The sequence below is a fragment of the Ceratotherium simum genome, chromosome 2, assembly GCF_057802395.1.
Source record: "Ceratotherium simum simum isolate JZ-2026a chromosome 2, ASM5780239v1, whole genome shotgun sequence".
NCBI classification, from domain to species: Eukaryota; Metazoa; Chordata; class Mammalia; order Perissodactyla; family Rhinocerotidae; genus Ceratotherium; species Ceratotherium simum.
In genome coordinates, this window is record NC_141901.1 from 65,370,537 (window position 1) to 65,387,446 (window position 16,910).

Genomic DNA, 16,910 nt, shown 5'->3' on the forward strand with positions numbered 1-16,910 from the left:
ACCTTCTTTCAAGCCTCAGCTTTCTCACCTGTAAAAAAGGAAATTCGGCTACATGTTAAGATACTTTTAGGCCTAAAATATACTTTTAATGATGCTAATATTTCAAATGTTAAATATAAGGTAGCATATTAAGAAGAGCATTATCCTTCTGTTCTTTCATCGAGAAATACAAATTGATTATATACATGTATTTATGATGAACAAAAACTCAAAGTATTAATTTTTCAACCCAGTATTCTTACTTTATCATAGCAACATTATAAAATCTTGTATTTTGTGCATTCCATTTTATCATCAGCCATTTGATGCCGATTAATAATTGTGAATTCTTTACATAAAAAGAAATCAGTTAGGGAGTGGGTTTGGCTACAAACAGAAAACCCCACCAACACTGGCTCAGTCCCATGGAGACTTGTCTCACATATCATGAGTCCAGGACCAAAACTGCTACAGCAGCTCAGTGATGACATCAAGGACCTAAGCTCTCTCTCTATATATAATGGCTTTTTACCTTCATGCTTTTCATCTATTGTCTACATGATTATTGCAATAAGGTCACCAAATGACTGCTGTACCTCTGGTTCTTCTCTTAGGCAGCAAGAAAGAAGAGGAGAAAACAGTGACCAGCAGGCATCTTCTTCGCTCACACAGGATTGTGGTGCATAGCTACCCCTTGCTGCAAGGGAGCTGGGAAATCAAGTCTTGTCTTTTATATCCTCCACATTAGAGACAAGAAAGGGAAAAAGGAGTTGGAAATGGACTTTGAGCTAGCCAACCTACAGTATCAATCAAAAAAAATGTCCAAAGAACTTTAAGAGATATATAAACTCCTAGAAAAAGGATAAATTCTAAGGAACCCTACCACTTTACCAACAATGACACTTTACCGATAATTTTCTTTCCTAACATAAAACTTGAAAACTTTGATTATGAAAACTTTTTTTAAATGAAAAAAACTTTAAAGATTGCTATGTCATATTCATCTTTTCCTCACCCTAAAATAAGTCAAAAAATTATGTAAGTAAAATAAAAATTACCAAAAGAGTTTTTCTTAGTTTTAGCAGGAAAAAAAATCTAAAATATTACTCATTTTTTTAAATTAAATTTTTAAATAATTAATGCTATCACATATTTTTCTCACCAGCAGTTTAGGGCAAGTCTTGTTCCACGTTCCTGCCAGTTCCTGGTATTGTTAGACTTTTTATTTTTGCCAATGTGAGGTAGTGAAATTGAGTCTTGTGGTTTCAATTTGATTTCTCTGATAATTAGCGAAGCTAAGCATCTTTTTATATATATATTGGCCATTCAGGTTTCCTCTTCAGTAAATTGCCCATTTATATCTTCTGTCCTTTTCTATTGAGTTGCTTGTCTTTTTCTTATCGAGTTGTAGGAGTTCTTTGTACCTTCTGGATATTAATTATTGGTAGTTACATGTGATATAACTATATTCTCTTAGTCTGTGGCTTGTCTTCTCACTTGGTTTGATATACAGATGTTTTTCATTTTAATGTACCCAAAATTATCTATTTTTTTCCTTTACAGTTTATTTGTGTTTTTTGCATCTTGTTTGAAATCATTCATGGTACCAAAGACATAAAGTTTTACCTTTTAAATATCAATCTTTAATCCACCTGGAATTTATTTTTGTGCATGGTCTGTCTATCTGTGCTTTGGTTCACTGAAAGCTGGTTTTATAACATCTCTCTACAATGCCAACTACTCAATGTCAAAGATACCTTTGGCTCCACAATGCTAAATGAGTGGATACTTCCATTCATCTAGACTTTAGCAGCAAAAACACTACTTTCTCAGCTTTCCTATTACATTTTCATAGTTTTTTTCCTATCTTGCTGGTAACTCCTTTGGTCTTCTTTTGCTTATCCCTCCTTCTCAATATGACCTCTACATGTTGGGAATGCTACAGTTTAGTCTTTGGCCTTCTTCTCTTTTCAGTATATACTAGATTATTTCATCCAATCCTTAACTTTAAAGTAATATATAAGCTGACAAATACTTGAGCTCCATAATGATCTTTTCTACTATTTGATATCTCAATTTGAATGCCTTACAGGCATCTCAAGTGTAACATGGACCAAAGAGAAGCCTTAATTTTCCCCCAAATCTTATCTTCCATATATCATTCATTGTACACCTATTCACCCAATAATTTAATCTAAAAACCTAGGAATTATTCCACAAACTGGATTCCTCCTGTTCCCTGACCTTCAGACACCTAATCTACTAGCAAATCGTGTCAGTTGTAGCTCAAAAAAAATCTCATAAATATCCTCCCTTCTCTAACAACATAGTTTAAGCCACCATCATCTTCTTGCCTGGACTAGAGCAAAAGCTTCCATACATGATTTCCAGCACCTATTCTTGTACCTCCTTCCCTGTCAATGCAGCTGTCATGTTGGCCTTTTCTAGTGCAAAACGGAACATATTTTAAAGATTTAAATTATTTCCCTTTGCTTTTACAATGACATTCATAGCCTTCAAGGCTATCCTGCATTGTTTATTTTTACTGAATACTAATTCAGTCTCTCTTTGTTCCATTCTCCTCCCAGATCAATGTGCTCCAGCCACAATGGCCACCATGATAGTTTCAAAAGTATACCAAAGTTACAAACTACCCAATTCAAAAATGGGCAACAGACTTAAATAGACATTTCCCTAAAGATATACATATGGCTAATAAGCGCATGAAAAGATGCTCCACATCATTATTCATTAGGGAACTGCAAATCAAAATCACAATGAGATACTACTTCACACCTACTAGAATGGCCATAATTAAAAAAAACAAACAAACAGAAAATAACAAGTGTTAGTGAGGATGTGGATAAATTGGAACTCTTGTACATTGCTGGTGGAACACAAAATGGTGCAGTTCCTGTGAAAAACAGTTTGGCTGTTGTTCAAAAAGTTAAACATAGAATTACCATATGACCCAGCAATTCCGCTCTGAAGCAAATACTCAAAAGAAATGAAAGCAGGGACTTGAACACAGACTTGTATGTCTATCGCAGCATTAGTCATTGTTCATTACAGCATTATTCACAACAGCCAAAAGGTGGAAACAATTCAAGTGTCCATCAATACATGAATGGATAAAATGTTATACACACATACACACACAATGGAATATTATTTAGCCATAAAAAGGAATGAAGATTTGATACATGTTACAATATAGACAAACCTTGAAAACATTATGCTAAGTGAAACAAACCAGACATAAAAGGACAAACATTTTTGATTCTACTTAGATGAAATATCTAGAATAGGCCAATTCACAGCGAAAGTAGATTAGAGGTTTGCAGGGGATGGGGTAAAGGAGAATGGGAAGTTATTGCTTAATGGTTACAGTGTTTCTGTTTGGGGTCATGAAAAGTTGTAGAAATAGACAGTGCTAATGGTTGTACAATATTGTGAATGTAATTAACTACTGAATTGTACACTTAAAAATGGTTCAAGTTACAAATTTTATGATATATGTATAACTACAACTTAAAAGAATTAATCATGTAATATACCAAAAAAATTGAATTGTACATTTTAAAGTCTGAATTGTATGGTACATGAATTATATCTCAATAACGCTGTTTTTTAAAAAAACTATATCAAATTACTCACTGCTGGACTAATCATATAGCAAATAAAATAAAAAGCCTTGACTTTAGTAAGAAATTATGACTCCGCTAAAAATTCTAATAGTCACAGAATTATAGAATTTACTTATTCTCAAATTATTATAAATGCAAAAAACTATGTTTCATATTTACAGCGTTAACCAGAAGATGTGAACCGTGATACAGATTAGACTAAAATGCCTTTATTACTAGATTAAAGCTGTCTTAATAAAATGAAAATTGAAATGTTCTTACCAAGGCATTAGATAATGCAATAGTGTTCAAATGTGTAGTTACCAATATATATTTACATATATATGATATGTGAATAACACTAAAACAATTAAATAAATTGCAATGACTTAAAAACAGAAAACCTAGATACCTACTGCTGTCTTTGTAGACTAATAAGATGCAGGCCATTATCTTCAAAAGTTCAGCAACAACCACTGCTGTAGAAGATAGATAACGAGGTCCCTCCTCTTTTAAAGTCCTAGAATAACGCATCGTTAGAACTAAACTGGTAGTCTGAAAGACCAAAATTCCCAAGGAAAGGTATTTCAAGTTGGCGGACATTGTTTTATTTTCATCTGCCTGAAAAACAAAATAAACAGGGCAAATAAACAAAATTAGAAAGTATAGAAACTAATATATAAGCATACCTCATTTTATTGCACTTCACAGATATTGCACTTTTTAGAAGACCCTCCACCAGTGAAAAGATTTTGCCTCGATGAAGGCTCAGATTATGGTTAGCATTTTTTAGCAAATAAGTATTTTTTAATTAAGGTATGTACATTTTTTTTTAGAAATAATGCTATTGCACACTTAATAGACTACAATATAGTGTAAACATAACTTTTATATGCACTGGGAAACCAAAATATTTATGTGACTCACTTTATTGCAATATTCGCTGTATTGCAGTGGTCTGGAACCAAACCTGCAATATCTCTGAGGTACGCCTGTATTAAAAACCAGTAAGAGACTTCTGGTTCCAGACAAGATGGAGTAATTGCATTCCACCCTATTCTTCCTGCTAATTACAACTATAAACCTTGGACCAAAGACAAAGCAACTACCAGAAGACTCTGAAAGGTGAAGAAAATAAGACAAACTTTCTAGAGACTTCAGATCTTGACTGATGACTCAGCAATGAATTCCCTGGAGATTTTTTGCCATCTACATATCTCACCCCGGGTGCTATAGCAGTACAACCTGGAACCACCAACAGGTGTAGATCAACAACAAAAATGCCCAAAGTAAAAACCCATGGTCTTTAACCAAAGAAGTGGGAAGACAGCAGCCCTGCAGGATAGAACCATCCAAACTGGGTGCTGTGTAATATGTGGGGCAGAGACTTGCTGACCATCCCCACCCTGCACTAATGAAAGCAGAGGTTGTGGCCCTCCCCACTCCCACCAGGTGCTGCAGCCACAGACTATGGGAGCAAAGCCCTGTCGACCATTCCTGCCCCATACAAGGTGAATCTCGGCAAAGAGGCAGCACCTTTCATCCCTCCCCAGTGGCTATCCTCTAATACAGAAGATTTATGTCAGAACCAAAGTCTCATAATATAACACTCAAAATGTCCAGGATATAATCCAAAATGAATATACTCATCCTACCAAAAAACAAGAAAAATCTCAACTAGGATGAATAAGGACAATCAATAACAACACAGAGTTGACACAGATGTTGGAATTATCGGACAAGAATTTTAAAGAAGTTACAACAAAAATGCATTGACGACAAGCAATTATCAACACTCCTGAAATAATTTTAAACTCACATAGTTGAAAACATAGTTCAGGAGTATGCACCCTCCACCCAGCTTCTGCCAATAATAAAAGTTGCAAAGTTCCTATATTTTCCCTAAAGTAATTCAGTATTAACTCTAAGAGACTCACTTTAAATCTGAAGATACAAATAGGTTAAAAAGTAAAAGGATAGGAAAAGATATGCCATGAGAAAAATAACTATGAGAAAATTGGAGGGGCTATATTAATATCAGGAAAAATAGATCACATAAGAATTATTTCTAGAATTAAAGAAGGATATTTCATAATGATAAAAGAGTCAATATATCAGGAAGATATACCCATTATACATGTATACATGCCTAATAACATAGCTTCAAAACACATAAAGAAAAAACTGACACAACTAAAAAGAAAAACAGGTAAGTCCACAGTCACAATGTAAGATTTTAACCCACCTTTCTCAGTACTTGATAGAAACACACACGCACACTGAATTTAGAAGATCTGAACAACACTATCAACCACTATAACTCTGCAGACATGGAGATGCTCCACTAAGATTCTCCTTCAAGGAAAGACTTAATGCAATCTGTGGTCAGTTAACTGCCTCTCCATTCAAGTCACACATTTTGCCTCAAATTGATCTAAAGATTCAATGAAATCCCAAACAAAATCCTTGCAGGCTTTTTTGATAAAAATTGACAAGCTGATTTTACAATTTATATGGAAATACAAAGGACCTAGACAACCAAAACAATTTTGAAAAGGAAGAATAAAGTAGGAGGAGTTAAACTACTGAAATTCCAGACTCACTATAAAGCTCTAGTAATTAAAACTGGTATTGACATAAGGATAGAAGTATAAATCAATGGAACAGAATAAAGTCCAGAACAAGATCCATACATATTTAGTCAAATGATTTTCACAAAGATACCAAGAAGAAAGGATAGTCTTTTCAATAAATAATTTTGGAACAATGAAATACCTGTATTTTGTTTTTAAATGAACCTCTACCGTTATCTGCCTCATACCAAATATTAACTAGAAATGGATCACAGACCTGTCATAAAAGCTAAACTATAAATATTCAAGAAGAAAAACATAGGAGAAAATCATAGCCACAAAGATAAGCAAAGATTTCTTAGATAGGATACAAAAAACAAACCATAAAAGAAAAATATGCACAAACTGGACATCATCAAAATTAAAAACTATTCTTCCAAAGATACTGCAAAAATAATAAAAGGCAAATCATATCATGGGAGAAAATATTCTGAACACATATATCTGACAATGGCCTTGTATCCAGAATATATACAGAACTTTTAACAACAGAGCAAGTAAAGACAAAAAACCCAATTTAAAATGGACAAAAGATCTGAATAGACATTTCACCAAAAAAGATATAATAAATGGCTAATAGGCACATGAAAAGATGTTTAACATCATTGACATTAGAGAAATACAAATTAAAACCACAACAAGATACCAATTTGGTTTTTTTTTTTTGTGAGGAAGATCAGCCCTGAGCTAACATCCATGCTAATCCTCCTCTTTTTGCTGAGGAAGACTGGCTCTGAGCTAACATCTATTGCCAATCCCCCTCCTCTTTTCTCCCCAAAGCCCCAGTAGATAGTTACATGTCATAGTTGCACATCCTTCTAGTTGCTGTATGTGGGATGCGGCCTCAGCATGGCCGGAGAAGCGGTGCGTCGGTGCGCACCCAGGATCCAAACCCGGGCCGCCAGTAGTGGAGCACACACACTTAACCGCTAAGCCACGGGGCCGGCCCCAACAACATACCATTATAAACCTATTAGAATGGCTAAATTGTAAAAATTGATGCTACCAAGTGTTGGAGAGGATTTAAAGCAAATAAAACTCTGAACATTGCTAGTGGGAATGTAAAGTGGTACAACCACTTTGAAAAAGTTTGGTAGCTTATTAAAAAAAAACCAACCACATAATCTTCTCATATGACCTAGCAATTCCTTTCTTAGGTGTACTCAAGAGATTTGAAAACATATGTCTGTAACAATACTTGCATATGAATATTCAGAGGAGCTTTATTTGTAACAGCCAGAAATAGGAAATAAACCAAATGCCCATTAATAGGTGAATTAATAAACATATTGTGGTACATCCACACAATGGAATACAACTCAGCAATAAAAAGAAATGAAATACTGATACAAGCTAACACATCAATGAATCCCAAAAACATACTAAGCAAAAAAGTTTAGACAAAACAGTATATACTATATAATCCATTTATATGAAATTCTAGAACAGGCAAAACTGATCTGCAGTGACAGATGCAAATTTATAACTGCCTGTGGCCAGGGTTTGGAACTGGGGGTTGAGTGCAAAGGGATAGCAAGGAATTTTTTGCTGATGACAGAAATATTCTATATCTTGATTCTGTGGTGGTTATAAGATTATATTCATTTATCATAACTCACTGAACTATACATTTAAAATGGGTACATTTTATTACATGTAAATTACAACTCAATAAAGTTGATTAAAAAGAACTAAAGATTGAGGACATACTAAGTAGTACCATTCCTTGCCAGCCTTTCCTCCTAGCTTTGGTTCTGGCTCTGATTTCTTTGGATTAATGTCAATGTCGTTCTGTTAGTTTGTTCTTCACCTCAACTCTCTATCTTTTCCATGATTACAACTTCCACCCTAAATTTTATTAATATGAACTCTGTTTATACTATATATGTTTAGAACTCTCACAACCAAGCCACCATTTATGGTTCTAGATATATGATCCTTTTTCTTTCTGCCCCATAAGTATTATAATATCATGTAATATATTCAAACAGATTCAACAACCAATATTTAGTGCCTACACTAGACACCATGGTTACAATATGGCCTATCCTTGAAGGCACAAAGCCTAGTTTACTAAATTTAGCAATTCCTATCTCCAATAGAATATGCCCCAAACACAAACAATGCAGCACTATGAATATAAGCATAAAATTTTCAATGGTGAAAAATATATTTAATGATTGGAAAAAAACTATCTTAAGCATTTCATTTGAATTCCAGAGAAAAAGTCTGAATAACATATATTTTTGTCACATAATTTATTAGAGAATCAAGCTTAGAAGAAAGAATACATAAACTTCTTTACCAACCATCTATCTTGCTTTTGTAAATCTGCATTAGCAAAACAGTCCTAAGGTGAAATAAAATTACAGCATTTTAGAGGTGGAAGATGCTTTAGAAATCATCTAGTACAATCTCTTCATTTTAAAATGAACAGTGAACAGAGAAGTTAGATGACTTTTTCAAGGTTATATAACTACTAATTGGAAATATCAGGTTATATAGCTAAATATCAGGTTCCCCAGCTCCCACTACATGCTACTGTAGAATTCCAGAGGACATCCTTCTGGCCTTAACTCTGCATGGAAGGAGAGCAAGTTGCCAACAATCTACATTTGGCATAGGCATCTGATTCTCCTGGAAAACGTCAAACAATGATTTCAAATCTGTTCAAGAAAGTCTTTTGTTTATTCTGTACAATTAAGACCATAATGTACCTGTTATAACAGCAATGCTCTAATTTCTTTTCAAACGAAAATTTTAAAGTCAGATTCTAAGCTAGGATATACCATTTTTATAATTTTGCTTTTCCATTTCCAAGTATATACAGCATCAATATAAACATTCACCTTGATAATACAGTTCTCAATTATTAATACAGTTCTTAATACTCTTAGTCACAATGTTTTTTTATTAAGTCTGTGAGATAAGAGAAAAAAATACATATTGGTCTCTGCCCCTGGCTCCTGACACAGGGGTCCTGAAACCCTTGTAATTTCCTGGATGATAGGAGTGTCTTTTGTTCTAATGAGGCAACTTTGGGTGGGCTTCTGGATGGCTCTTGGATGAGGGCTGGTCACCAGAAAGCAAAAGCCATGATTAGAAGCTTGAGATTTTTCAGCCCCATCTTCCATTCTCTTGACAGGGGAGAAGGGCTGAAAATGGAGTTAATGATCATCATGCCTACCTGACGAAGCCTCCATAAAAATCCCAACAGTATGGGGTTCTGAGAGCTTCCAGGTTGGCAAACACATCCACACTGGGAAGGTGAAGCACCCCTACTCCACAGGCACAGAAGCTCTTGCACTGAGGACCCTTCCAGACCTTACCTTACTTATCTCTTCATCTGGCTGTTCCTCTATATTCTTTAATAAACTGGTAAATGTAAACTAGTGTTTCCCTGCATTCTTGAGCTGCTCTAGCAAATTAATGGAAACTGAGGAGAGGGTGGTCTCCAACTTACAGACAAGGTGGACAGAAGTTGTGGGTAAACTGGGGACCTACTACTTGCAATCAGCAACTGAAGTAGGGTGGGAGCAGTCTTGTGGGACTGAGCCCTTAACCTGTGGGGTCTGACACTATCTCTAGGTAGACAGTGTCAGAATTGAGTTAAATTGTTAGGACATCCAACTGGTGTCGCAGCGAGTTTCTCGGTGTGGGGAAAAACCTCCACACGTTTGGTGACCAGAGTGTCAGAAATGAAGTGTTCTGTGTGAGGAGTAAAGGAGACACACAGAAGAAAAGAACTGGGTTGTTTTTCTAGTCAAAAAGTAAAATATATGCAAACACATGATCATTTGTACTAGATCATTTGTAAAGAATTACAACTTAATTTCAACTCTGCCTAAGAGCAGAATAAACTCAAAATGAATGAAATCAAAACACTAGTATTTCTAAGACTATGCAAATACATAGTTTGGTTTTGGAGTACAACACAGGTAAAACTAAGTATTTTCACTTAATACAAACCATAAGTACATAGCAATTCCATATATTCAAAATCGACCAAAACAAACGTTATGTTCCACTTCTCTAATTTATAAAATTAACATTGTTTCTTCATTTACGTGTACAATATTTTCCCATTATAATTGAAAACAAACTTTAAACAATTTAACGTTTAAAATTTAATTTCAGTCCTATCTCTATTTTTTTCTCTTATCACCTAATTCCCCTTCTTTTATCCTTTCAGGTGTTGCCTATCCTCTGGTTCCAAGTTTATTCTTTGTTTCATAAAAATCTCCTATCTAAGAAACTTACATACCAATAACCAACAAGAAACAGAGCTAAGTTCTTTCACAAATGTAGCCTCATTCAGTTTACTGTCAAAAACCTCTTGAAGCAGTCAGCAAATTACTATCCATGTTCCTTTAAGGACCCTGGTTATTAAACTCCCCGAACTCACTTTGGGTTCAGCGAGGCTCTCAGATTTATAGCAGGGTTAGAAAAGTCAGGATGCTTGGATGCTCCACTTTCACCACAACAGCTAAGACCTGAAAAATGTACTCTGCCTGATTACTAGAGTAAATTACACTATTTCATTCTGATGGCTTTTCTTTGTTTTGGTTCTGTTGTTTTTGTTGTTTTTAATTTATTTATTTATTTATTTATTTATTTATTTGCTGAGGAAGATTCGCCCTGAGCTAACATCTGTGCCAATCTGTCTCTATTTTGTATGTGGGTCGCTGCCACAGCATGGCTAACGAGTGGTATAGGTCCACGACCAGAATCCAAACATGCAAACCTGGGCTGCTGAAATGGAATGTGCTGAACTTAACCACTATGCCATGAGGCCAGCCCCTTGGTTCCGTTTTTTTTAAAAAAAGCATTTATCATTTTATTCACTTTCACAAGTAGTATATTCTTGGTGAGAAAAATGTAGAAACTTTACAATTATATTAATAAGTAAAAATTTGAACCATAATCCCACCACCCAAAGACATCTAATGATATTTTGGTATAGATTCTGTCAACTTTTCTAATTTCAGCTTTTTGGAAATCCCTAAACCCCAGGACCTTAGCAGTAAAGGGAAAATAAAGTACCTAGACCATTTCGTATTCCCACCAATACGATTTCAACAACTTTTTGGGTTTCTTAGTTATACAGAAAATAAAGTCTTACAATCACAAAGTTCCACCATCTACTAAAAAATAACAGATCTTTCTTGAGGAAAAAAAGTGGATTTTAAAAATACAGTAAAGTACCAAGAATATAACAAACATCCATGATTCTAACACCCAGAACTAACAAGTGTCAATCTTGTTACATTTGCTTATGTTTCCTTTTGTAACAGAATAAAATGTTACAACTAAAGTCAAAATTTAAGTCCTATTCCTTCCCCCTCCCCAATAAGAACCTATTATCATGATTGGAGTATATATTTACAGTCCACTTTTTAAAATTTTATATACATATATAGATATACCCTTAAGCCATAAATATTTTAATATATATACATGGCATCAAACTGTATACATTATTCAGCATCTCCTTTACTTTATTCAGCATTGTTTTGCCATCTATGTTGATATATAAACCTAGTTCACTGCTTTTAACAACACCATAATGTTCCATCAAATGAGAAGACCTTTTATTTACCCCTTCTTCCACTGATGAACATTTAGGATACTTTCTTTTCCTTTTAAAGATTTAAATTTAAAAATTTTAAAATTTGCTTAAAATTTTTCAACAAGTAGCTCCTAAATATTATATAAGCTATGAATATTTCAAGCTATTTTTCTAAAATTTAATATTTTCTTATGATTTCTCAGGTATCTTCCAGTTCTGACACTAACACACACACACACAATCCTATTAATCTAATTTCAATTTTTTCATCTAAAAGTTTTGTCTGAATTTTTAAAATGTAAACTTTGAGTATATACATAGTAATACTAACATATATAATAATTAACTATTGTATAATTATTAATATATAATTATTGTTTTATAATAACATAATTGTAATCTTTGTGTATGTGTATGTACACTACAATCACACTGATTTGATACAGCAGTCACACTGCTGGTACCTCTAAAAGTCCTTTGCACAAGGAATATTTCAGGGTTTGGTTAGCCACTCTAATAGATCTTGCACTTGCTTTCCAATCACTGTATTTCCTCTGAATTGTTAGATAACTTTCATATTTATAAAGTTGAGTTTTATTATTGTTAAAACCCTTCTCACCTCTTGGGAAAAAAATGTACAACAAAACTTCATTCATCTAATAAGCTCTATTCATTTGGATTTGATAAGTTTGGATGATGGCTTGGCAGAATTTACTTTTGCATTTTGTACAAAAAATATCAGTAAGCTTATTTAGAGTTCAAAGAGGTTCTCAGTAATTATTTAATAGTCTTAAGAAAAAAAGGTTTTTGAAACACTCTAGAAGGTATAATTTAAGGACATTTGATATGCTAATTATATGTCCCTCATTTTCATTAAAGTAGCTCTCAAAGATCCTTGTTTACAATGCCTTGTCAGCCAATTCTGAGTTACTTTACAGGCTTTAAATGTTTAAAAAATATACATTACCTAAGGTATACGTATTGCTATCATCTCCACCCTCAAATTAATCAGGATTAGTCAGAAATTAGTTGTTTATACCATCATTAATTGCATTAGAATGTATTAACTAAGTTCTAAAATATTCAAAACACTATATACTAATAATTTCTATTCATCTTTTCAAACATAGATAGGTATCGAGGTAAATCTGAAATCAGTCTGACTACAGACTTATTTCAAAGAGCTTGCCAGTATATATGTATAATCTTAGGTCTGTGTATGAAGCCCATCATTCTACTGAGACAGTAATATCTGTATTTTACTAATATGTCTCCAGCCACTAAAAGTCTTAAAAAATGAAATGTTTAGTCAATGTTTTAAAACTGTAATAAAATTTATATAAATTTTTAAAGACTATTAAGTACCTAAGAAATTCTGCAAATCAATTTTCCTTCTATTATAAAAACAAAAGGCTAAATTTCTAACTTGCGGTTTTTAGAGTGACCTATATTTACATTTCTAAACACTAGTTCTGAAATATACTCCCTAAGTATAATATAATAATCTACTAGAGGTTAACAACAAAATAGAGTACATATGAGAATACACAAGTGATAAAGTGCTATGCACATATAAGTTCACATTACACACTAATCAGAAACAGCTATGGGATGGGTATAACAATAATCTTTTAAGGTTTTTCCAAGTAAATGAACAGAAAAAGTAAATACATACAGAAACGCTGACCTCAGCTGCAATTTTTTGTCCATTATCTTCCATGATGCCAAAATTTTAAAACTGCTACCTGTAACTGTATGCTAAATAATGACAAATAAAATTCATCACAATTGGCTTTACTTCTGACACTGGCGTTTATATATAACTTCTTTTCAAACTACCTCAGAAGTGGATATAGCATTCCCAAAAAGTAGCAACAATATGTTGTACTTGAAGTCCATAATAGTCCTGTGGAAAAATCCAAAAATTGTATTTTTTATAAAAGTGAAAGAAATATGAGTCGAAGGTAATTTGCACTATTGGTATTACCAATTTTGTTTCTATGATAGAAATAATAACTTCCACTAAATTAGTTCACTCTTCAGTGCTTAAGGAAAGCAAAATCCTGCTCAATAACACTTTACAACTGACTCTTTGCCATCTGTGTTTCCTATTACATTCTAAGTTAAACAACTTTTCATTGTTTCTCCTTTCCTTTCTTTCTCAAGGTGTGTCTGTTTACACAACACCAGTACATAAGTTTGAGTACTGTCAATTTTTAACTTGTTCTTTCACAGACTGCAGAATTCCACTTGTACATTCAGGTAGAATCAACAGTACTCAAATATTTCTTCAACTATACAAATATAAAACCTATTTGCATACTAATTTTTAGATTAAAAATTGTTCAGTATTATTGTACTCTTTATGTAAAGTTGATGATTGGGAAAACATAATGACCTAATAAGTAGAGCTGTAAGATCCCCTTCGAATGGGTGGTGCCATGTAAAAATGTACTCATTCCCACCCTCCCAGTCTCCTACCCATGTGCTATTCTGCTCTACCACTTTTCTGTAAGTGGTCATTTCCCACCACTTACAGCTAAAGGCAGAAATTAAAGGTATTCTACAAAGAATAGAGTCTAGTGTAAAAGCCAGGTATGGTCCACAGGTACTAACCATTAGTAAAAGTTCAAGACTAAGGAGATTGGGGGCAGAAGTAAAACATAAAAGTATCACACAACTCTCCACAACCCACCATCAATATTTAGTATATACTTACAATGGTCAGGCACTGGGATGAGCATTGGGTACACAACAAAGAACAAAACAAATATAATCTGTTTCTTCATGGAGCTTATCCTCTATCATAGAAGACATATTATTCAAATAATTCAAGAAATAGTGTAAGTGTGTAAACTGTTATGACATAGGGTGCAATAGGAAAATATCAGGGAAATTATGGTCCTTGTATTATACTATGTCAACTTGGTTAAACTCAAACACATTTCCCAAAATCCCCTTCTCTGTCTGGTGCCAAGGTAGAACTGGCTAAACCAAAATCTGCACAAGATGTGGAAGGCAGAAGTAAAGAAAGAGCCATTCCTCTCAGAAGATTCTCAGGGTTAAATGTGGTGCAACAGAAACAGAGGTGCCAGCAGGTTCCAGTTTATCCTCTCTTCCCTCGTCTAGGTCAGCTCTTCTTCCCAACTGCTGACCCTGCTAAGCAACAGTGGGCCCAGGCTCTCCACTAGACTTTTGCCTGTGGACGCAGAGAGACAGCTATGCAGAGGCACCAGCTTTCCATAAACTTTTCCATCAGCTCCACTGTATGGTCCTACTCTGGCTGCAGGACATGGCTGGCTTCCTAGATTCCTGTGAAAGCTCTGACTTGTCTACCTGCACCAGTCTTTCCGGAGGGCTGCTTAGTAACTTTTTAGTAATCCTCCAACACTCTCTTCTTTGACCTTTACTTCCCCTGCTTCTCCCAGAATTGTGAAAGGTCTTAGTGCTATTATAAATTCCTTACTCCATAATAGTGAACCCTAACTGACACAGTTTTTGGTACCAAATGTAGTTCCAGGGGACCAGAACCATAACAAAAGGAATATGAAATCAGTTTTCTGATCTGACTAGATTTAAGGCCATTAATGACCCTATTAACAGTGGTAAAGGAGACACTTGTAGTTCACCACGCCAAGGCAAAAATTACTTAAATGATCACCTGTAAACACTGTAATCAAGATAAGGCTGTGGGTAATCAAGTAGTTGCTGCCACAAACATTTTATTGGAAACAGACATATAACGCTGTTCCCTGGTTGCTTCTGCATCAACTAGAAAACTTGGAGAAAGAAAATAATAAAGTTGAGGCCCTAAATTCACAGCCCAAGGTCCAGGTAAGGAATCAGAAAGCTCTTATGACTGCCCGTTTTAAAACAACTTCTTATCTCCTTTAGCTACAAAGCCAGCATTTCTGAAAACCAAATCCAAAGTCTGATCCTGTCGTAGGCTGAAATAAAAAGCAAACTGAGTTTACAACTTTACAGGTTCTCAGGATCCTATATTCTACATATTTTTATAATCTCTATATTCTAGCACATGACCAGACATCAAAATATGCTTGAGGAGTGTAGTAGGCTGAATAATGGTCCCCAAAAATATCAGATCCTAATCCCTAGAACCTGTAAGTGTTACCTTATTTGGAAGATTAAGTTAAGATTATCCTATATTAGCTGAGTGAGCCAACATAAGTGTCCTTAGAAAAGAGAGATAGAAGAGGAGAACACAGATACTCAAGGGAAGAAGGCAATGTGAAGACGGAACAGAGAGATTTGAAAATGCTGCCCTTGAAGATTGGAGTGATGCAGCCACAAACCAAGGAATGTTGGCAGCCACCAGAAGCTGGAAGAAGAAAGGAATGGATTCTCCCCTAGAGGCTCCAGAGGGAGCATAGCTCTGCTGACACTTTGTTATCGGTCCAGTGATATTGACTTTGGATTTCTGACCTCCAGAACTGTGGGAGAATACATTTCTCTTATTCTAAGCAACCAAATCTGTGGTAATTTGTTACAGCAGCCACAGGAAACTGATATATTAATTAATATATTAAAAAAATTTAATTGTTCTCCATTCTATGTCTACTCAGGCAGAAAGTATTTAATATGTTTAGCAGGAAGACTGGTTAAAATGAAGTTTTCAGTACTCAAAAGAGTTAATAAGTTACCAGGAAAACTGAGTTATACTGAAGAGTACATAGAGTAGTTCCTGGCATATAGTATGTGCTCAATAAATATTTTTTAAAATAAATGCCAGACTGAGTAACAAATCAAGGATACCAAATAAATGAAATATTACTTTAGTGATCATCTGTCATGGAATATCCAATACTCATTCACTTGGTTCACAAAACTTAATGGTTAACAATAATATTTCTACAGGGAAGGTAATGACTTGACTGATGTTACAAAGTAATTCTTCTACTATAGCTTATTTTAGAAAAGACCAATTTCTTTGCTATTTTAAAGGACATAAATGGCAAAAGAAAGTACAGATTGTCACTATTTTTATTAGTGTCTTTTTTTTATAACCTGAAATATTAATAGCATATGATTAGATATAAAGTTTATAAGCTAAAAAACAATTCCCAATTTTAAGTTTTCTGTCCA

At 34.3% G+C, this 16,910-nt stretch overlaps 1 protein-coding gene across 4 annotated transcripts in view; it reads right to left on the reverse strand.

Annotated features, from left to right (window-relative positions):
- SLC35A3 (solute carrier family 35 member A3) overlaps positions 1-16,910 on the reverse strand; it is a 48,622-nt gene that overhangs the window by 22,646 nt on the left and 9,066 nt on the right. For all 4 annotated transcript variants that reach the window (XM_014780117.2, XM_087446766.1, XM_004420786.3 and 1 more), the window contains exon 2: positions 4,022-4,226. In XM_014780117.2, the coding sequence (XP_014635603.1) occupies positions 4,022-4,208 (187 nt within the window). In that variant the 5' untranslated portion in view covers positions 4,209-4,226. The remainder of the gene's footprint in view (positions 1-4,021; positions 4,227-16,910) is intronic.